Below are 23,067 nucleotides of genomic sequence, written 5' to 3'. Positions count from 1 at the left end.
TAACCTGGGAGTGGAGATTCTGTCACCAAGAGTGAACTGTCTAATACAGAGGGGAGGCACAGTGTGCTGGGGTGGAGGTTAGCTTCACTGACTAGAGGAAGAGCATACTGGCCCCTGAGTGCAGCCGGGTGCAGCCTTAAATGGTGGTTGTTAAACAGAAGGACTATCAGAGAGGTGAATAAAAATTCCTCATTACCCAGGAATGTGCTTTGTTAGCTTAATTGCCCTTCATCTGCACTGTATATATTTTATGCATGAACAACTTTCTGATTTAGAGATGGGATTGATAAAAGCTTTCAGTAAAAGGGGAAAATTATGCTTAAAGCCCTGCCCAGATGTAGCTGCATTCAATTTAGAAAGATAACATTGGGTCACATAAGGGTCGGCCAGTTCAACAATGGCAAGGGGCTGGGCTGTGACAGCCCAGGATCGGGATGTGTTGATGTGACAATGGAGAGTTGGCAGAGGCTAGAACAGCCCTCCTTTAGCCAAGTCCCAAGCCATCAATCTTGGTGACTAGCACTGGAGATCAAAACACATAGAAATAGCAAAGTGGTCTAGAAAATTTATTATCATTTTAGATAGATTGCAATAAATATCCAGATTTGGCAGACAAGGAAGGTCGGTGTGTTCTGTTGGTGCAAGCTTGAAATATTGGCTCATAAAATAGGAAAGAAGATTGGAAAATAAACTAAGCCAGGACTGTGAAAAGCAGTCAGAAAATAAGAGATTTAGGGAAAATAAGGACACATTCTTCCATCTTTTTTTTTTTTCAGTACTAGAAAATATGGCTCATTTGAATCAATTTAAATTTGAGATCTTAAAAGGAGAATACTGGTTGTCTATTTCAAGTACTGATGATAAATGGAATGGAGCCAATAACTGCCATCCTCCACTCAGGATTCTCCACGAGAACCAGCTTTACTGAACAACATGTAACTAGCACTGGAATTATTCACCCATAGATATCTCTACCTTCTTGGAATCACAGTTGTTCCACAAATGTATCAGAAAAAAAATGTGGAATGCAAGCAAAAACTGTAGTCAATATAGCTTAAATATAGCTCTCTCTCTCTCTCTCTCCATGTCTTCAAGTCTCATACTCCTTCCTTCACTTTTTATAATTCACTTATCAAGTTAGATAGCACTTGTTCAATACTTGTGAGGTGTAGGAGCTATGTTCAGCGTGGGGATACAAAGACCAGTAGGACCTGGTGGTGGGTTCTGATTTATCCTTAAGCCAGGTAGTCAGCTGCTCAAAGGCAGGATTGTTGTACAGCCTTGTAGAGGCCAAGCCATCCAAGGGAGCCCTACAGAGGTACTGTGGGCACTTGCAGGGGCCACTTCCTGTGTATTTGGTCACATGAGATGAGTGTATTGTCACAAACCAATAGAATGCTAATCTGGGCGAATGGGATGTGTGGAGGAGGGCTTACTTCTGGGTAGGAAAGGACAGCTAGTGGATGGAAAGTCCAATAGTGGACTAGGAAGGTCATTGAGTTTGGCCAAAGGCTGAGAAAAGCTTCTTTCCTAGAATCACACAGTGAGACTACAAGACACATGGGACTGCATATGGCTGGGCTCTGCACCCAATAGGAACTGTGCGATATTTGCTACCTGCCTGTTTCCTTCCTCTCTGTTCCCTCACTTCTGCTCTCCTCAACTTTGTGCTGGCCTGTTAGAAAACTCTCATTTGAAAACATGAAACACAAGCCAGCATCTATTGGATGTGTTTGATGGCAACTTAAGTAAAGCCAGGCTGGTAGCTGGTTGTCTCTTCAGACAGCTCCAGGATGCCTTTGGAATTCAGGGCCCACCACAAAGTTCATTTGCTGTAAGAAGGTATCAGGACTATTCTGAAAGCAGTAGCTGCAGGGAAATAGCTGCAATGAGCTTGACACACAGGTCTGTTTCCCAGTGTAATACAGTGCCTATCAAAAAACCGAGAATAGGCAAGTCCCCCACACACCAAAGCAGGAATCATTTTACTTCGTTACCATGACGACAACTGGAAGGAATTAGGACCAGCCCACCATGGTGGAAAGGGAAGACTCAAACTGAGAAGCAGTAAGCTTAGATTTCATCTCGTCCAAACTCTATCCTTGCCTAAAGAGATTTTATCATCATCAAATCAAAGGTCACTTCCTACACCCAAATGTGGCAATTCTAGACTATCTCCCATCATGAATTAGTTACAAAACAAGCCAAAGAAATATATTTGCTAAGTCTTCTTGTCAGAAAATCTTCACTAAATGAATGTGCTGGAAAATTCTTAGGCTGGACTCTGGCCCCTACAATGACCCCCAGACAGTCAGATCTGTCACCTTCCCCCTTTTGACTCACTCTAACCTGGTGTATGCATAGAATTGTAGCAAGACTAGGAATCAATAGCTGGGCTAACCTTTGGGACACAGAACTTGTGTTGTGTTTCAGGGTCCCCTGGGTCTCCTGGTCTGAACGGCTTGCACGGTCTCAAGGGTGAGAAAGGAGCCAAAGGTACCTCAGGTAAGACAGATCCACTGATGATCAAACTTTGATCCGTCGACCTAGGGATGAAGTAGAATCTTCCCTGATATTTCCTCAAGTCCTGAGACCTAGGGGTAAATCCAAAATGGCATAGTGAAGAGACAGTGTTGGAACTATTTCTAGATTTATGGATGGTTTATATAAAAAAGATATTTAAGAAAATGATACAAAAGAGTGGCAGTTAATAGTACTTTTCTTTTTATCACTTAGGTCTGTCTACTGAATACTCTGAATTCTTGCTAAATTCTTGACCATATTTCAAGATATTATGAAAAATGAACAGTCGTTATTTTTTAAAACATATATTGCTTTTTTTAAGTAAAGCAATGGCTGGTATAATCGCATTAATCTAATCGCAGCATCCCTTTGCTGTGGCTGTTGTAGAAAATTACTTGAGTAACTTTTCATTAGTTTTTTAAAAATCTATTTTTATAATTTTCAATGATGTGCATCTATGTGGGGGTGATATGCATGTGAGCACAGATGCCAGAAGAACTGGAGGTGTTGGCTCTCCTTGGAGCTGGAGTTACAGGCAGTTTGGGTACTTCAAATCAAATCTGGGTCCTTTGGAAAAGCAGCAGGTGCTCTTAATTGCTGAGCCATCTCTCCAGCTCCCAACCTGCTGTTATTTTTGATATCACAGAGAGGTCAATCTTCAACCACTATGATTTAGCTTCTTCCACTAAAAATGTCTCTTGTATTACTTTCCCATTGAAATAGCCTACAGCAGACAGAGTAGCCGAATCAAACTTGTAAATTTGAATACTTGTTAGAAAAAGGATTTTACAGCTAGGCTTGGCTCTGCTGTTGCAGAGAGATAGAATCTTTATGGATTTGGGATATTTGAAAAGTAACTTAGGTCACCTAAGATTTGTTTGGTGGCTCTTTCAATCTGACTAGATATACAACCCTTACAGGAAACCAAAGATATTGTTTTCTCTTTCACTGGGAAGCTCCAAATTATGGCAGACCAGTGTCCACTCAGATTTCTAAGTAATTTGGTCACAGTTATGCATAGTCATCTCCTTTGTTTTATGCTGTGTGAAACTAACATTTCTTAAAATTTGGGACATTACCCCAAAAGAAAACAAATCTGTGGTTGGTCAGTATGGTGGGTCATAAATAAGAAATGGGGATTCAAGGAATTGAGCACCATGGCAACCAGAGTTTGGTCTATCTGCAGAACCAGTCACATCCTCAGCCATACTCCTGCTGCCGGGTGGGTCCTTTTCAGGTTCTGTGATAGGGATAAATACAAAGATGTAATACTGGTGCTGTTTTTCTCATTAAGGTTTGCATGAAATGGGTCCACCTGGGCCAATAGGAATGCCTGGGCTAAAGGGGGAGAGAGGAGACCCTGGGAGTCCAGGAATTTCTCCCCCAGGCCTTTCTGGAGAAAAAGGCCTCCCAGGACCCCCAGGTAAGGAGGAGCATGTTTTGATCTTTCCTCAAGAACTAGTTCAAAACATTTCAGATGCGATGGGGCTAACATATGAACATGTGCTTCCACAGGGAGACCAGGACCACCTGGTCCCACTGGTGCCCCAGGAAGAGCTGCTAAAGGTGACATTCCTGATTCAGGTCCTCCTGGAGACTGGGGACCTCCCGGCCCTGATGGCCCAAGAGGTATAATGGCATTGTGACAGTGATGGCAGTGGTTCCTTCCTTAGAAACGGCCAGCTAGATATGGCTGTAGTATCACCCAGACAAGTGCCAAAGCATCTCTACCAATTTAGCGAATGGATTAAGTGAGATGTACCTGGTAGCAGTCTCTCCCAGGACCAGGGCCAGAACATAGCCCCCCTCTCTCTTCTACGTCAACTGCAACAGACTCCTGCTGCTTGGGCACACACAGAGGTGGAACAAACACTTCCCATCACTAGATTGTCAGTACCTGTCGGAAGTGCCCACTAGGAAAGAGTCATGCTCTCCTTGTTCTCTAGCACCTGCCAACTGGCCTCAAGGCCATGCCATGTTCACAGAAAGTCTCCACATGGGCTGCCAGCAGTGCATGTTGCCTCTCTCACTGCTGCACAGAAGTGGAGACAGAGCAAGTTCTGGAAATTGTTAACAGCTTAAAAAAAAAAGATAGACTAGGTGGGTGTCTAGGTGGCAGGTGAAGAGCATAGGTTAGTCATGGATTCTTCCTTATGGATAGCCACATTCACACTGGCTCATAGAATTCTTATATGGAGACACACACCTTAGTAAGGGTGGGATTGTGTAGAGAAAATAAAAGCAGTAAAAACTGTGGCAGAAAGTACAAAAGTTCAGTAAGAATAAAGTTAGGGTTAGCTCACTCCTATGTATAGATACTTATTTTAAAATAAGATTATAATTTAGGGGGCACATTCATTTATTCATCTATCCACCCATTCATCCATCCAACCTTTAACCCATATACCCATCCATTCATTCAGCCATACATTTATCCACCCATCAATTCATCTGTCCAGTCAACCATCCACTCACTCACCCACCCATAGTACATATACTCATCCATCCACACACTCATCCATCTATCCATCCATTTAACTGCCCAGTAGCCTACTCCATCCATTCATCCATCCATGCATCCATGCATTCATCTGTCCATCCATCCATTCATGCAACCTGTTAAAACAATGAGATGGTTGAAGATACAAACCATTAGCTGACTCTTTCCAAAGAGTTCAGAAGGGAAAGAGGTCTATTTAGTTTAACAGTTACTAACCTAACTTTTCTCAGCTTGGACCCTGTAACACACATTTTGCATTTCACTTTCTGATACTGTTGATTTTTGTACTTCTGGCTCTCTACACTCCTTGTTTACAAATCACTATATTTCATTCCCTAAGAAGTTCTCAAACCACCAATATTCACCTTTGTCTTTGACTGAAAGAATATTTTTTGCCTCCTCTCTGTGTCAGGAGCACCTGGGCCTCCAGGCTCCCCTGGGAATGTCGACTTTCTGAAAGGGGATCCAGGTGATTGTGGTTTACCTGGACCACCTGGCTCCAGAGGCCCACCAGGCCCTCCAGGGTGTCAGGGTGCTCCAGGATGTGATGGCAAAGATGGTCAGAAAGGTATGAATGTTGGCTATTCTTTCCATGGTGTGTGAAGACTTTCCTTACTTTACTCTAGGATCTGGGGTACTGTCTCCCCTCCAATGATGTTATTTCTATTTCTTGTGGAAACAATGATGTAATTTCTAAAATGTCCTGACTTCCTCTAAAAGGTCTTCAAGTTGGAATAAAAATTGAAAGAAAGACACACAGGGGCTGGAATTGGTAGAATGTCCTGAGTTTGATGCTCAACATCTCCTAGACTGGGTGGTGGTATTCTCTTGTAATCTCAGCACTCGGGAGGTAGAAGCAGGAGGATCTGGAGTTCAAGATAATTCTTGGCTACATAGCAAGATTGAGGCTAGTCTAGGGTACATGAGACCTGTCTTAAATAAATAGCTAAGCTAGGAAAAAAAAAAAAAAAAAAAAAAAAAAAGAATGAATCTTCTGGACCAGAACTGAGCAGTGGAAATATAACTTGTGATTTAAAAATGTAGAAGCCACATTTAAGGAGTGAAACTAGGCAGGTGTGGTGGCTCAGCATATGGGAGGCTGACACATGAGAATTTCCATGAGTCTAAGGCCAGTTTGAGCTGCATAGTGCCTCCCAGGACAGCCTAATCGATAGAGTAGGACCATGTTCAAAAATGCCCACTCACCATAGCTCTTGTACTTTATTCAATAAAACGTGTCCAAATATTATTGTTTTTAACATCTAACCAGCATAAAATTACCAAGGAGATACTGCTGTTTATTATTCCTAACCCAGAGCCTTTCTCCAGTATGCCACACCCCCTGTCTGCCACTGACACTCAGTGTGTGTTTCAAACTTATTATATCTCAGCCCAGTGTGGACTGACCACATTTCATGTGCTCACTAGACATATGTAGCTAGGAAAGAATAGTTGTTTTCTGGAACATTTTTGTTGAAAAGAGGATAGTGAACATTTTTCAACTTCCTTATTTTATAAGAGAGCTGTATATTTAAAACAAAACAAAACAAAACAAAACCTACCTTTGAAAATTCCAAAAAGGGCTCAGAAATTATCACCTTGCCTTACTTCTGAACCTAGTATGAGATACAGCAAAGGATTAAGGCAGAGGGGAGACCAAAATTATCCTGAGGCTGCAATAGTCCTAGGGCCGAAGCCGTCTGTGGGATTGTGCACATAGATGCATATTTATGCAGCAGTATGTAGCAACCTCTTTGTCTCTATTATATAAAATCAGCTGTAGCTGATAAAAAATGCTGTAGCTCACATCTGCAAACCTGTGGGCTTCCGCTCCTTGACTATCAGAATCAGACAAATGTGCCAGTGCTCTGGCTGTCAAGAGAAGAAAGGAAGCTATCAGGTCCAGAACATGCATCTTCACCTGGACATAAGCTTTAGAGCAGGGGAAATAGCAGGCCAAGCTAATCGAAGGACCTAGCCAAGGGCAGAGAGGACGTTCGAAATAGTGGTAGATGAGGCTGGTGAGATGGTTCATTGACCGCAAAAGCACTTGCTGTGATGATGAGCTCAGTTTAATCCCTGGAAGTAGAGTACTGACTTCACCAAAGTGTCCTCTGACCTCCACACATGCACTGTGGCATGCACCTGTCTCCTCCATCATGCATGTGTGTGTGCGCGTGCGCACGCACACACACTTTAAAAATTAAATATTAGTGGAACCACTTTCCATGCTTCCTGTTCCACTTCTTTTCTACGAGGTATATCTGCTAGTCCATGCTTTCCTACAGCAAGGGCAGAGAGTTCTGTAGTCTACCAATATGCACTAGGTATCTACTAGAGGGTAGAGGGGGCACAAACTTAAATAGCACCTACATGGACCAGCACTGAGAGGATGCTTTGGGTGGGCCTGATTATAACATGGTGAAGAAGACAGGGGTGAGACCTTCAGCCATGCAGACACCTTAGCCCCAGGTACTGCTCCTCCCTTCCCACTTAGTTCTAATCCTTTGCTGTCCCCAGAGAGAGTTCAAAATAGGGGGCTTTCCTTTTCCATGATGTCTCGGCTTGCTAGCCCTTCTCATTGACCACTGAGATTCTTTCATGGAGGTGTTTCTTTCTAGCCTTCTAGAAGGAGGCAAAGCATCTCCCTCACACCAGCTCTTTCTTGGAGTAGAATTCTCCAGATGCTAAACCAGTCATAATCACTGTAATATCCTTTCTGTGTCCTCATCCTTATCTTTTCTTTAGGACCGATGGGATTCCCAGGGCCTCCAGGGCCACCTGGTCTTCCTGGAGCCCCTGGAGAGAAGGGATTGCCTGGTCCTCCAGGCAGAAAAGGGCCTGTAGGCCCTCCAGGTAAGCTTCTGGTGGGATCATCTCCTAAGGTATGCCCATATAGCCTCCCATTTAAGTAAATTCTTAGGAGAGTCAGCCTTCAGAAACCATTGCTATGTACTTGTGAGTTAAACTCTTCTGATATAAAGAGTGTATTTGTTTTTGATTGCCCCATCAAATCTCACATCTGATAAACTGTCAGAACAAATATGTTTAAGAATTAAGAGCTGACGTCACTTATATTATTTATGAAGGAATAAATATTTGTGTTTTCCACCTGAGAGACAGAGGAGCATTGACTGCTCTTAAGATTGTATGTTTACTTCTTGCCCCCGAATTTCAATAGATGTCTAATTTCTGAAAAGTACAGTAGTTCCTATGGGATGGGAGGCTATTTAACTTTATTATTATGTGGCCAGTATTTCTTTTACCATAAGGAGGAACTGGGAAGAAAAAGTTCACACAGACATATACATGTAAGGTTAGTGGAAGTAATGTCTTTAAACATCCTCAAACAGTATCAGATATGCTGTGATAATTCAGAATGTTTTGCAATTATTTTTTGGCACTTTAATCCCAGGAACAAACATAGCACACTATTTCGTCAGGGGTCACAGTACAGCGAGACAGAGGGCTGGTACTTCCTGCTTCCTTTCTGTGCATATAATCTATAAAATGTGACAAATTAATACAGAATTTTCAGAAGGCTTTAAGTGCCATAAATCCTATACTCACTGATTCAGCACACATTCACCATTGAAAATCAGCTAGAATTGTCAGTTTCTCAAGAGAGTTTCATTTCAAGTCCTTGTAAAGATGAAAACTCCATTAGTACCAAATCATAGTGGCTTCTGTCAATCACAATGATGCAAATGCTTTATGTAAATACAATGCTGTCACTCTGCTTGTCACCGATGCTCCCTCAAATTATTATTTATGTTCTCCGGCATTGGTTTCACTTTTGTCCTCACTCACAAATTTAAATTTTTCTTTCTACCACGTGAAAACCGTTGCCTCTGTTTTGCATTCTGGCTTTGGATCTCTTCAGGCTGCAGAGGTAAGAGTTACTGTGAAATGGATAATTTCCCCTGACTCCATTTCCTTGTCTTTTCTGCATTGACCCCTTCCATGGTGTTGTGAGTTAAGCTGCTGCATTTTTTGTGTAGATGGGGTTTCTGAAATCATCATAGGTTTTAATGTCTTGGCTTCTTCATCGCAGCTGTAGTCACCTCATATTAGTTTCCTAGTGGTGGCCCTCATTACAAATCATCAAGGGGAGATAGGCACTCAGCTCGCAGAATTTCAGTTCAGTGGTTGGGAGTTCAGTTCAGTATGGGTGCTGTCATTGTTGAATGCCACAACCCATGATAGTGCAGCTCCCTTGATGGTTCCTGCAATGTAAACATACACAACATCTCCAAGATGAGCAGCATCAACATTACTAAAAGACCCAATAAGAGGCAAGTCAATTTTCAAGGAAACATTTGTTTGTGTGTTAAAAATAAAATGTTCACACAATAGTCTGTTGTGCAAAAGCAATGTGTGATTTCTGCATCTGGCATTTTCAAAGAGAATAAAAAATATTCTCAAGAGGTGAAAAGCAAACATGTGTGGTGGGAAGCCAAGGGAAAAGTATTTGTCATGTCTTCCAGGCTAGCCTGAGCTATAGATTGAGACATTTTCTCAAAAGTCCACCAAAAGGGGGCTGCAGAGAGACCTTAGTAGCTAAGAGCACTGGCTGCTCCTCCAGAGAACCAGGGTTTGATTCCTAGCATCCACATGGCAACTTAAATTGTTTAGAACTCTAATTCCAGAGGCTATGATGCTCCTACTGGCAACCACAGGCACTAGGCATATACATGACACACAGACATACATGCATTCAGACACCACATACATACAATTAAAAGAAAACTATAAACCCACCCCACCTCCAAAAAAACAAAAAGAGGAAAAAGAAATAAATTACAAAGATGTGTATTTATTCTTTCCAGGTATTTGTTATTGCCCTGAAAAAAATAACCCTGAAAACAGACTCATAAATTACTTTTAGAGATTTTTAGAAGAAACATTTTATTTACTTTTTTCAGCTCCTACATTATGAAAAGGTAAAGAAAAACAGGATGAATATTCATAATTTAAAATTAAAGTGAATGTTGAATGGATTTTTATTTCTGCCCTCTCTGTGTGATAAGTTGAAATTCATGTAAAGATAATATCGTACGTAGCCCTTACCCAAAGCCCAGCTAAAATGGGAGAAGTGTCACACCTCTGTAACACTAGCACTTGTCGGAATGAGGGAGGAAGACTGTTTGATCAAAATTGCCATGGGCTAGATAGTGAGATGCTATCTCAAAAAGCCCAAACAATAACTGAAACAGACAGCCTCTTCTTAGAAAGGTCCAGTTTATCCCAGGAAAACAGGAGACACTCCTGTTCATTTCTCTCAGTAGCCTTGTAGCAAAGTCCATTTTTTAGGCTGGACATATTGTGAGAAGTTCTCTGGGTCCGAGTTGCTTGTAATTTCATGCCATGTTTTATGACATGTTAAATTCCAAGAAGCTTACAGACTATGGGTCCATTCTAGAAAAGCACAGGAAGTATTGTGTGGGTCAATACTCTGTGGTCATGTCCAGAGCTTCTCAGGTCACCTTGTTCCTTCACCGCTGCTGTTTAAAATCATTATGCACATTGGCATGAACTTTGAGAAAACTGTAACCTACCAAGTGGTGTGTGTTTAAACATTAATTTTCTTCTAATTTACCACACATATACTAAGAGTTTTTTGGCTGTGGATGTAGCTCAAAGGTAGAACATGAGTATCTATCCATGGGTCCCATCCACAACACACACACACACACACACACACACACACACACACACACACACAAAGAGAGAGAGAGAGACAGAGAGACAGAGAGAGATACAGAGAGAGAAACAGAGTAGAGATGATAGAGACACAGAGAAATACAGAGACAGAGAAACAAGCTTGAGGCAGTACAATTTGATAATATGCTGGTAAGGAAGGTACATTTGGAACCAGAGTGATTTTTTTTTTTTTAAATCTGGACTCCACAGTGTTTGGGCTGTATAACTATAAATATAAAATGTATCCCTGAAAACCTGGATCCCTGGGGCTTTCTTAACTGTGACAGTCTGAAAACACAGCACGTGGCATGTTTGTCTGGGGAGTGGAGTAACGACGGGCTTCGAATAGGCCCTGATTCACAGCAAGGCCTTCAGTATCTCTTTGCTGTTCTTGGTACTGCTCAGTGGTATTTTTGGCTCCTGTGGGATATTTCTGATTACTTATTGAAGCCTTGGGAAGCAGCCTGTCCTGATGTGAATACTAGCAGTATGTTAAGAGTGTCAGCCCCTTAGTGCGATGGTCCTCAAGGTCAGAATGCCTGGTCAGTACTTCACCTCACTTGGGAACATGCTAGAAATGCACACATCAGATCCTGCTTCAGACCTCCTGATTCAGAAATTGCTTTCTAATTAACTGGCTGATGATTCTAATGTATCTGTCTGAACTAAGCTCCAAATTGGTGCTTCTCAGCCCTGGCTGACACTGGAACCACCTGAAGGATTAAAATCATACCAAGCCTTGGGGTTCACCTCAGAAATTCCCAGGTGTCCCATCAGCAAAATATTTGAAAATCTCCTGTAGCTGGATTTATCAAGCCTGTAGTTGAGGGCACAGCTGAGACTACCAAGTACCACAGTATTCCAGGATGTGGGGAGTGTGAGGGGAGGAGACAGGTAACAGTTTAGTTTTGTGGCCCCTGTAGATCATTCCAACATTCATTCAAGACTGAAAAACCACGGCACAAGAGCCTCTGGCCATCCTGAATTACGCCGGGGGAAACTAATACCAGGCAAATCCACCTGGTTCCAGTATGATGAGTTAGGAATACACTCAGCTGAGCTTTAGGGACCCTAGTCCCTCTTACAGTGACACTTGTGGTTAGCTCACTAGTAAAAAATGGCAAGCTGGGCAGTGGTGGTGCACGCCTTTAATCCCAGCACTCGGGAGGCAGAGGCAGGAAGATCTCTGTGAGTTTGAGGCCAGCCTGGTCTACAGAGCAAGATTCAGGAAGGCACAAAGCTACACAGAGAAACCCTGTCTAGAAAACAAACAAACAACAAACAAAAAATAGATAAAAAATGGCACAAAGGTTGGAAATCCCTTGAAGGACATCAAAGTATTGTTACCTCAGCCAAGTGTGAGTAATCTCTGTTTCTGCTTTCACTGGCTTGTCCATCTCCCATTCCAGCAGTCAGTCACTTACTCCACAAAGACTTTCTAGAAGATTTGTGTGTGTGTCTGCAGGGAGCAAGGCAGTTCCCACCATTGTAGAGCTTACACTGGACAGTTGAAGATTCTTGTTAAGACTTTAGGACTGTGACAAGAATCCATCCTTTCCCAGAGCTGGTTCATAAGCACATGAACCTATTTATACAGCACTGCTTCCAATTGCAGGTGAACCCGGGCCTCCTGTCGATGTGGATTCCTGCCCTCGAATCCCAGGACTTCCTGGAGTGCCAGGCCCCAGAGGACCAGAAGGAGCTGTGGGGCACCCAGGACAGAGAGGACCCCCTGGACCAGGTATGAGCTTCTCCGAGTTAACTGTTGAAATAAAAATCTATGTGTTTTGTGATATTGTTTTTCAAGAGGCCTCTAAGTAACCCAGGGTGGTGAAGCTGTGAAAACTTCCTTCTCCTCCTTCTCCTCCTCCTCCTCCTCTCCTCCTCCTCCTCCTCCTCCTCCTCCTCCTCCTCTTCCTTCTTCTTCTATGTTTTTGTGTGTCAACATAAAGGGAATTGGATTCTAGATCCACACATCCTTTCTATTCTTGTGTTAGGAACTCCTATTTAAATCTTTTAGATTTGCCCAGCTCTTGGTGGGCTGGTTTGGAAATCCCATAGCACATCAGAATTGGTGGCTTGGTTTTGAACAGTAATAACAATAACAATAAAAATAAAATAAAAAAAAACAACCAAAAATAGACATAAAAACAATTGGATTGGGAACCAGTGGAGTAGGAACAGGTTGTGAGAAGAGAGAAGGAAAGGAGCCACTTAGAAGATGGAGAAGGCCAGGCGGTGGTGGCGCACGCCTTTAATCCCAGCACTCGGGAGGCAGAGGCAGGTGGATCTCTGTGAGTTCGAGGCCAGCCTGGTCTACAGAGTGAGTTGGAGGAAAGCTACAAAGCTACACAGAGAAACCCTGTCTCGAAAAACAAAACAAAACAAAACAAAACAAAAAAAGATGGAGAAGGAGAAGAGGGAATGTGGTTCTAGATTTTGTCAATGGCTGCATTGTTCCTGGAAATGACCTGATGAGCCCTGGTCAGTCATGGTCAGGGTGGCAGGACCCTTATTAGCACACAAACCAAACTGCCAGTAACAAAGTATTCTCCACATTGTTTACTTTCTTCTTGCACATTCTGCCCACATTGGGCAATTTTTGCTGAGCTAAGGAGTGCTGGGCGTTGGGAAAGCACAGACCAGTTGTAGCGTCTTTGAGTTCAGTGTCTGTGTGCAGAGGATCAGAAGAGAGACTGTGGCTGGCCCCTCTCTTACTTCCTCCACCTCCTGGCCACGGGGTGGTTCTTTTCAGTGCAGTGCCAAAGGATGTGGAAGTAGGATGAAATTTTGAATCATTTGTTTTCCTATCACCCTGGAGACCATAGCAGCCTGGGAGCAGGACTCTCATTGCTTACTGATGGATCTCCTCAGGGTTCTGGGTTGGGGGAGGTGATGAATGCAGCCCTTCTCAACCTAGTGTAGTTGACTTTGGGGCCCAGTAATCTGTTCTGCAAAGGGCCACTCACTGTGGGGTGTTGAGTAGTGTTCCTGGCCTCTCCCCACTAGACATGAATATTGGACCCCTACCTTGTGACAGCCAGAAATGCTTCCAGATGTTAACAAATGGCCTCTGGTGGACAGAAACATCTAACACTGAGACCTGTTTGTGAGGGAGAACTCTAGAAGGTTATCAGAAATGGGAACAGCATCATCTAAAGAGAAGTTAAAAAACAAACAAACTTTATTATGGGGTTGGGGAGATGACTTGGTTTTCTTTTTTTTCTCCCCCCCCCCCCCTCCTCCTCCTCCTCCTCCTCCTCCTCCTCCTCCTCCTCCTCCTCCTCCTCCTCCTCCTCCTCCTCCTCCTCCTCCTCTTCTTCTTCTTCTTCTTCTTCTTCTTCTTCTTCTTCTTCTTCTTCTTCTTCTTCTTCTTCTTCAAAAATAAGGTTTCTCTGTGTAGCTCTGTCTGTCCTGAAACTTGCTCTGTAGATCAGGGTGGCCTTGAACTCAGGGATCCACTTGTCTCTGCCTCCAGAGTGCTGTGATGAAAAGTATAAGCCACAACTATATTGGCTTGATAAAGTACTTTCTGTATAAGCACTAGGAGTTGAATTCTATCCCCCAGAACCCTCATAAAAGAGCTGGGTGCAGCCAGTGTGCCTATAATCCCAGTGCTGGGAAAATAGAAACAGTCAGAACTCTGGGGCTTCCTACATAGCCAGGTTAGAAAGTCAATAAATGTCAGGTTCCACGAGAGACTCTGTCTAAAAGCAAAGTGGAGGGTGATTGAGGAAGACATTTGACTCCAACCTCTGGTTTCTACATGAATGTGTGCGCGTGCGCGCACACACACACACACACACACCCCTACACACAAATGTAAATGAACACACACTTACACACAAGGGTATGTGAACACACACACACCTACACACAAGTGTATGAAACACACATACCTACACACACACACACACACATACACCCCTACACACAAATGTAAATGAACACACACCTACACACAAGTGTATACAAACACACATACCTACACACACACACCACTTTATAGGAATTTAAACAAAAAGAAAAGCAAAGAAAGGAAACAGTGTTTGAAAGGCACAGCTGGCTGCATATCTGTCCACTATTTCTGCACATGTTTTTAAAGTGTCTGTCCTACCATAGTGTTTTGCAAACTGCTGTTCTTAACATGCCATTAGTTCTGTGTCATTACATATTTTCCAACAATATTGTCTGTGGCGGCTGCAGAATATTGCATTATTTGATTGTGCCATAATTCATTTAACCACCACTTTCATGAATTATTTATCGATTGTTTTGGTGCCAGCACTCTGCAAAAAATAAATGAATCCAACAAGGCCCTGCCCTTGGAGCAGCAGAAAGGGGAAAGAGGAGCTGCTGGCAATAGGTTCCAATATCTTGAAGGTTAGCAGGGGTAACTGAACTTACCTGGAGATGGAGATGGTGAGGGCCATCTAACATCTGGGATTTCAAGCCTTATAGAACTTCCTAATCCCTTTCTTCACCCCTCTTCTCTGGAGAGCTTTTTAAAACACATATTGCTGCCCCCAGCCTAGACTTCTTGCCTTGTCAGGTGTGGAGAAGGCTTCCAGATTCATTTTCCTAAGAATTCTGAATGCTGCTGCTGCTTTTAAGGTGGTCTCACCTCTTCACTCTGATAAGCAGCTCTTAAAGCATGTCTGTCTGGGTGATGAATATTTCATGCTTAAGCACCTCTGATTACACCAGAGAGGAAGTATGACACTCTGAAACTTGACTATATGTACTCTCGGCTTCCTCGTGTCAAAGAGGGTGATTATAAGTTATGCGTTAACTGTCACTGATGATCTGACATCACCAAGTGACAGAATAAGCAATAAATCTGTTTGCTATCATTACTGTAGATATTGTTTCATTAATATAAGCTCCTTGAGTACCATGTCTGGTGTTAAGAGTTGACAGAAGGAGGCTGGAGAGATGATTCAATGGTTAAGACTGCTTGCTGCTAATTTACAAGGATTGGAGTTCTGATCCCAGCATCCACATTGGGCAGCTCACATGTACCTGTAACTCCAGTTCTGAGTGTATGGATATACACTCTTCTGCCTTCTGTGGAAACTTGAATATGCATGTACACATTCACACACACACACACACACACACACACACACACATTCACAAACACATACACATACACACTCATACATGGGAGTAGGTGTGTGGATATATAACTTTCAATAAAATTAGTTTCTAGAAAAGAATAGACAGAAATAAGAAGAAAAATTACTAAAAGGAGAGGGAGAAACATAAACCAGGCAGAAAAACAGGGTTTTCAAAATATACCACCAAGTTCATTGACAGAATGAGTGGTAAACTTCAAAGTCTACAGCAGTAGTTAACAAAATGAGGTCCCCAATACCAGCAACATCAGCACCATGTAGGAACTTGCCAGAAATGCGGATTCTTTGGACCTGGGCCAACCCATAGTGGCAGATGCTGATTCATGGCCAGACTTGAAGGCTGCCATTCTGGACTCCTTTGGGTTTCTGTCTTAAAAAGCAGCAGGGCCTGTGTGGCTGTGAAGTGCTCAGGTATGGTAGACGAGGAAGACTGGGGTCCAGGGCATTCCAAGCTTGTCAGTTACTGGAACAAAAGTAAAAAACCCAGTCAGTGACTAAACTGCAGAGGTGCAGAGAGGGGTGTTAAAGCAGTGCAGGGCAGGAAATGCTATCTGCCATCCCTGATATTGCTAGCTTGTCAATTCCAGACCCTGTAGCTTTCTTCAGGGCCAGGGAGTGGCTGACAGCTCAGTTGGATGATGTCTTAGGTCGGTCCCTTTATTTTCTAGGTTCACCCTGCCAGCAAAGCCTGTCTCTTCTGTAGGGCTGGGGAGAGCATCTCAGTAGACCTGAGGGGTTGACTGACACCCTCGGCTTTGTCATCTGGGTGCTAAGGAGGCAGGAGTAGCAGACATTTGTGAGCCACCCAATGTGGGGCTGGGATCTTAACTCTGGTTGGTCCTCCTTTGGCTGAATGGCCAGTCTTAAGCTATGTTTCAGTTTGCTCTGGCAGCCATAAAGCTTGAACAGAGCTACACAAACACCCGACTCCTAGGTTCTGGTGGGCAAGTCTGAGATCAAGGCGGCCATGGGGTTTAGTATCTTCTGAGGTTCCTTTCCTGGTGACTGCTTCTCCTTCTTCCTGTAAAGACCCCCAGCTAGATTTGGTTTACCCACCCTAAGGGCCTTGTTATTGCCTTGATCATATCTTTAGAGATGTTGTTGCCAAATACAGATAATCTAAGCCACTGGTAGTTAGGAATTCACTAAGAAAGATGTCACACACCAGCCCTTAATAATAAGCTAATTCAAGGAAGCAGATAACAAATAGAGTCTAGAAACATGGAGAGGGCTTGTAATACAGCCAGATGGTTCTAATAGCTCTAATGGCATAAATGCCCGCAAACATGATGGGCTGCTACTGTGACCCCATAGAAACTGCAGTTAAGGAATTGCAAAGAAGAAAATGAAGTCAAGCACTCAAAACACCCTGCAAGACAAGTGCAGTTGCGCCAAGATCCACAAGGATGCATCTGCAGCTTGTCAAGAGGTGGGGCAGGGTGGCTGATGGACACCACCTCTGCCTTTGCTCCCTGGTTACTCCAGATGTGCTTTCCATGCCTGCTGAAGTTTCTCTCTCCCTCTGGAGGAAGTGCAGACTGGGTTGTATATGTATACTGCTCTAAAGACTCCATTGATAATTCACATGAAGTGTTTCACTTGAAACCAGCACATCGTAAACCCTTGATAAAAAGCCATTCCTGAAAACTGAATCCTAAGCTGGATGTGGTGGCACATGCCTTAAATCAAGCACTTGGAAGGCAGAGGCAGGCAGATGTTTGAGTTCAAGGCCAGCCTGGTCTACAGAGCAAGTTCCAGGACAGCCAGGGCTACACAGAGAAACCCTGTCTCAAAAAGCAACCAGCCAAACACATCCAACAAAAAGAATCCTGTTAAATTTGATTCACTCCTCCTCCATCCAGATTTTAAAAACATCATCATGAAAGAATATTTGATTATAAAGGAATTTCATGTTCAACATCTTCTAAAAGCAAAATAAATAATAATACAGTAATGAAGAAAATGGAATAACCCCCCTTTCAACACCTCCCTGGTCTAGGGCTACAGCTATGATCTACTCTTTACCAGATCTTGGTGGAACTAAGGTCAATTTGCCACACACACCTTTCAGAACCTCAGTTTCCCTGGTTGCTTGGTGGAGGTCATAAGCTGATGTCATCCACTTGGGATGATTCAATATCATCAAAGCGGAGAGGAAGCCCAGAGTCAGTTCATGGGATATACAGGCTCTAGTTTTCACCACCATCATCATCATGAATTTTCCCACAGGGTGCAAAGGAGAGCCTGGGCTGGATGGCTGGAGGGGCCAGGATGGCATCCCTGGACCTCCTGGGCCTCCAGGACGCAAAGGTGACCCTGGAGAGGCTGGCTGCCCTGGAGCACCAGGTAGAGTTTCCCTTTCCTCCCTTTTCTCTGTTGTTGCAGTCTCCACTTTCAGCAAGTTTTAAAGTGGATGTACAAATAGATTTGCCTTGGGTACCAGCTCTGCAAATGTTGGGAGGGATTTTCATGTTTTCTATTTTATACTAATACATCCCAATCACATGGGAGGTGTTTTCATCCTTAGCAACTCTTGGGGAGAAGTTTCTAAGACACCCCTCCTCCACACAGAGGAGCTGTGTTTTTGTGTACCTCAGACAGACCAGGGGTGCAGTCTCATGTGGCAGATGGGTCCTGCTCCCCTCTGTTTCCTGATGCTGAGCAAGATGTTGAAACACAGATATTAGAAAATGCTTAGTAAATGGAATGCCCTAAATTGTGGGCTTTCTTTTCTTTTCTTTTTTTTTTTTCTTTATTTCTGCAGGCCCTCCTGGTCCACCTGGTGATCCTGGGCCCAAGGGTTTTGGCCCTGGATACCTCAGTGGCTTCCTCCTTGTTCTCCACAGTCAGACAGATCAAGAACCTACCTGCCCTGTGGGTATGCCCCAGCTTTGGACCGGGTACAGTCTGTTGTACATGGAAGGACAGGAGAAGGCACACAATCAAGATCTTGGTATGGATACACCAGGATATATGCTGCCATGTGCTACATAGGTCCATCCACATGATGGCCCTGAGAGTAAAGCCCTGGAGTTAACCTTATAGATTGATCAACTTCTTAACCACTAATCTTCCATGGCATTACTACTTACAAACAAAACAAGCCTCTCATGCTAATTCCCATGATCCTGTTAGATCCCCCAGAGCCTCATTCTAGTGACTGGATTATCTGCCTGTTATTCCTTTTTTTTTTCCTTTTTTTTTCCACACATGGTTTCAATATGTAGTGCTAGTTGACCTGGAATTGGGTCGACCAGGCTGGCCTCAGACTCACAGAAACCTACCTGCCTTTGCTTCCTAAGTGCTAAAATTAAAGGCATGGGCCATCACAGGCGTGGGCCACCATAGGCATGAATGGGCGTTGGTTGTTCTTTTTTCTTTTTCTTTTTTCAGTATTCTTCTGCAATAGGATAAATGTAACCTTGTTATAGAATGCAACCTTTTGCTACTACATGTAAATGATTTAATTGGGCATGCTGAGTGCCTGTATTTATGTATGGATTGGTTGAGAGCAGAACTTGCTGGGTGCGTGCCATAGCATTGGCCAGTGCCAACTCTCATTCTGTTTGGTTTGGGGAATCACGGGACTTTAAACATCAGGCTCCGTGTTCTTTCCCATCTTCCAACAGCAGGTTTACAGGGACAAGGGAAAGGAGAATGAATGTTTATCTTGAACCTGCCTTCTCTTTTTTCCTTTCTAATATCGGGTTCTTCTCTTGCCCTGGTTGAGCTGAAGCACCCATCTTAAAACTCTATAGAATCCTTGGGAAAGATCTAAACCCCTTAACAAGACTGCCAAAGCCCACATCCTATGGTCTGAATTATCTCTGGATACCCGGAGACGAAGTCACACAGGAGCATTCTCCCTGGCTCCCACAAGCCTCCACTGAGCTCTGAGCCCAACGCTCTGAGCCTCTGGATCTTTCCATCTCAGCATCTTCTCCCTTGAACGGTCACCACTATCTCCAAACCCAAAAATTTCACATTGGGTATCCCAGCATAGAATAAAGTTCCAGTCATCCTTCTGGGAATTCTGGGCAGCCCACACCTCTCATCCACAGGGCTTCTCCGTCACCATCTGTTTGCTCTTTGGATTGGGAAGATATATGTGCTCATCTCTACCCCTCAGTGGATTGTTCGACTCCAAAGAGAGGGATGAGTGCATGGAGGCTGGTCCACAGATGGGGGAGGTGGCCAAAGTGGTAACAGGCTCTAGCACGGTTTTCCATAGGTCATAGCAGGTGTCTGTAAATGCCACACGTGGGAGTCACCGGTTGCTTGCACACAGCAGGCGGCTCATGTACTGTGTGTCTTTTCTTTCCGAGGTTTGGCAGGCTCTTGTCTCCCTGTGTTTAGCACACTGCCCTTTGCCTACTGTAACATCCACCAAGTGTGCCACTACGCCCAGAGAAATGACAGGTCCTACTGGCTGTCCAGCGCCGCTCCTCTTCCTATGATGCCGCTCTCAGAGGAACAGATCCGCCCTTACATCAGCCGCTGTGCTGTGTGTGAGGCCCCAGCACAGGCAGTGGCTGTCCACAGTCAGGACCAGTCCATCCCACCGTGTCCACGGGCATGGAGGAGCCTCTGGATTGGGTACTCATTTCTGATGGTGAGTCTCCTGCCCTTGAATCTTATTCTGGTCTAGATGGTACTGTGTACTGTGTAGATACCAGAGGACACAAGGTCAGCTGGGCCAGGGCAGACTGTAGCCTGCTGAGATAGAGGGCCATCATTATTGTTTTTCATCAATTATTCTTTGATGAGACTTATTTCAGCCATCAGTGAAATTGGCTCCATTTGGCATAGACACCCCCAAACATCCTTACTGTACCTCAGGCGATTTAAGTTGTTCTCTATGGAGTGACTTAGTAAGAATTTTTAAAGCAGACCTAGACCTGGGTGGTCTGGAGTGACTGAGCCTTAATTCTTCACTTTTGTCTGGCTAGCACACTGGAGCTGGGGACCAAGGAGGAGGGCAGGCACTCATGTCACCGGGCAGCTGCCTAGAGGACTTCAGAGCTGCACCATTCCTTGAATGCCAGGGCCGGCAGGGAACCTGTCACTTCTTTGCAAACGAATACAGCTTCTGGCTGACCACTGTCAGCCCAGACCTGCAGTTTTCCACTGGCCCATCACCGGACACCTTGAAAGATGAGCGAGCCCAGCGCCTGAAAACCAGCAGGTGCCAGGTCTGCATGAAGTACAGCTAGAGGATTCTGAACATGCCGATGGGCATCAAGAGAGATATCCCATGGGGGAAAAAGATCCCCCAACGATTCTGGCAAATTCTGTGGTGCTTTCTCTCCTGTCTCCTACAGCCGCAGCCGTGCCTTGTCCCAGCATGGTTACTCCAGGAGTCCTCCTTTTCCTCCATACAGGTCAAGCAAATGCTGCACACACGCATTTGTTTGGCCCCCCAGCAATCTAGATGAAACCCACACATTCTCCTCTTATTGAGATAATGGAAGAATAGGCTTTATTTGAACATGTGCTAATTCCCAGAAAAGCAAGTGAATGACAATGGCCAGATTAGAAATGACCAAAACTTCATTCATTGGTTGGTAGAGTCTGAAACAACTGGAGTCAATTACTCTGCAATCCATTGGGCTCCTGGCTAGATTTCACAGGAACAATATAAATAGACCAACAAATGAAGCTACGAAGTAGAGATTTGCAATGTTTCAAAATGATTTCCTCTATAATCTATTTTTTTTCTTAACCATGCACTTTAAATAATTGTGGGACCATGGCCCAAAGAGGTTTTTAAAAAGAGGAAGAAAAGAAAAACAGCCTCTCTCCACTGCCAGTATTAGCGGTTCATTTCAAAGCAGAGTGAGTCATTTTGCCAGGAAGGCCTGCAGTCCTGTATTCCAGGGCCTTGACATTAGCATAAACACTTCGCAGATGAATATAAAACATTATGTTCTCTTCTGCATTTTACAGAGAATAGCAATGCCTACTTTGGCAACCCTTTTGAAAAGTAGCAATTATTGAAAAAATATATTCAATAAGGGATTAGGGGCCTAAAAGCTATTAATGAATATTAAGGTAGTGATTCACAAAAATTGACTCCCGGTCCCAGGAAACCTGCAAACAGACCACTTTTCCCCAGTCGGGGGCCAGCTTGTCCTCCTGCTAATGGGACTGAAGCCACATGGGGCTTACTCAGGCAATCCAGTGGCTGATACAAAGCCTCTCGCTCTCCTCCCCAGGAGAACCTGAGAGGCTCCTCCTCCCCATGCATAATGGCAACTGACTCCTGAAGTGACAGGGCTATCATTATGCACTTGGGAGAAAATTAAGGGCTGACTTAATTAAACTTAGGTAAGAAGATTCATTTATGCCAGGGTCACCCCACCAAGAAGGCGTGGGGCTCACTTGAACAGAAACAAAGACGATATCCAATCTGAATTTTGTGTTTCTGATTTTTTTTTTCAAATGGGAGCATCTGTCTCGCCAATTTTCAAACATTCTTTATATTAAATTAGCATCATGGCAAGTCGGCTGCTTGACACTGGGTCTTAGCAGCTCCTGCACACTGTTAGCTAGGATCCATGACAATTTGAAGTGATTTTTCTGCATACCAAAAGGTCTGCTGGCTACTAAGCCAGGGATCCCTACAAATCACAATTTAAAAGCTTTGCTAGAATAGATTTTTTTTTAATTCACCTTCCTCAGCTAAAGTGAAATTGTCATTTTAATAGAGAGAAAAGATTTTCCCCCGAGAGTGGCACTCATGTCAGAGCTCACTTTCCAATGCACTTAAGAATAATTGAAAGAAAAACTCAATTAAAATTTTGTTTCTGGGGCTGGAGAGATGGCTCAGTAGTTAAGAGCACTTACTGTTCTTGTAGAGGATCTGAATTCAGTTCCTAGCACCCAAGTGAGGTGGCACATAGTCACCATTAACTCCAGTTCCTCTTCTGTCTTCCATGGGCACTCTTATACACATGCAGTACCCACCCACAGACACATAGTTATACACACAATTAAAAACAAAGTAAATAAAAAAAAACATTTCTAAGACATGTTTTCCTTGCCATCCTTTGCTCAATGATGAACTCCTTTATGCAGAATACATTTAGTGTTTTGCTGTAGGCTGCTTGTGGGTGGCAGTTTGAAGAGAACTTTCTGGTAAATACCATCTATTTTATTTTATTATTTTTTAAGCTAGCACCTTAGTCTGAAGTTCAGCTTGGC

The 23,067-nt window shown here is 43.7% G+C and overlaps 1 protein-coding gene across 1 annotated transcript in view; it reads left to right on the top strand.

The window, feature by feature from the left end:
* Positions 1 to 22,683, top strand: part of Col4a4 (collagen type IV alpha 4 chain) — a 114,990-nt gene extending 92,307 nt beyond the window's left edge. Inside the window, exons 38-48 of the mRNA XM_036173371.1 lie at positions 2,434 to 2,505; positions 3,818 to 3,946; positions 4,039 to 4,152; positions 5,436 to 5,591; positions 7,772 to 7,879; positions 8,907 to 8,915; positions 12,342 to 12,467; positions 18,094 to 18,210; positions 18,629 to 18,817; positions 20,190 to 20,476; positions 20,814 to 22,683. Of these exons, the coding sequence (XP_036029264.1) occupies positions 2,434 to 2,505; positions 3,818 to 3,946; positions 4,039 to 4,152; positions 5,436 to 5,591; positions 7,772 to 7,879; positions 8,907 to 8,915; positions 12,342 to 12,467; positions 18,094 to 18,210; positions 18,629 to 18,817; positions 20,190 to 20,476; positions 20,814 to 21,077 (1,571 nt within the window). The 3' untranslated portion in view covers positions 21,078 to 22,683. The remainder of the gene's footprint in view (positions 1 to 2,433; positions 2,506 to 3,817; positions 3,947 to 4,038; positions 4,153 to 5,435; positions 5,592 to 7,771; positions 7,880 to 8,906; positions 8,916 to 12,341; positions 12,468 to 18,093; positions 18,211 to 18,628; positions 18,818 to 20,189; positions 20,477 to 20,813) is intronic.
* Positions 22,684 to 23,067: the final 384 nt, after the last annotated feature.

Source organism: Onychomys torridus, chromosome 23 (assembly GCF_903995425.1).
Source record: "Onychomys torridus chromosome 23, mOncTor1.1, whole genome shotgun sequence".
Lineage (NCBI taxonomy): Eukaryota > Metazoa > Chordata > Mammalia > Rodentia > Cricetidae > Onychomys > Onychomys torridus.
The sequence above is the reverse complement of the archived record's forward strand: the minus strand, read 5'-3'. Positions and strand labels throughout refer to the sequence as shown.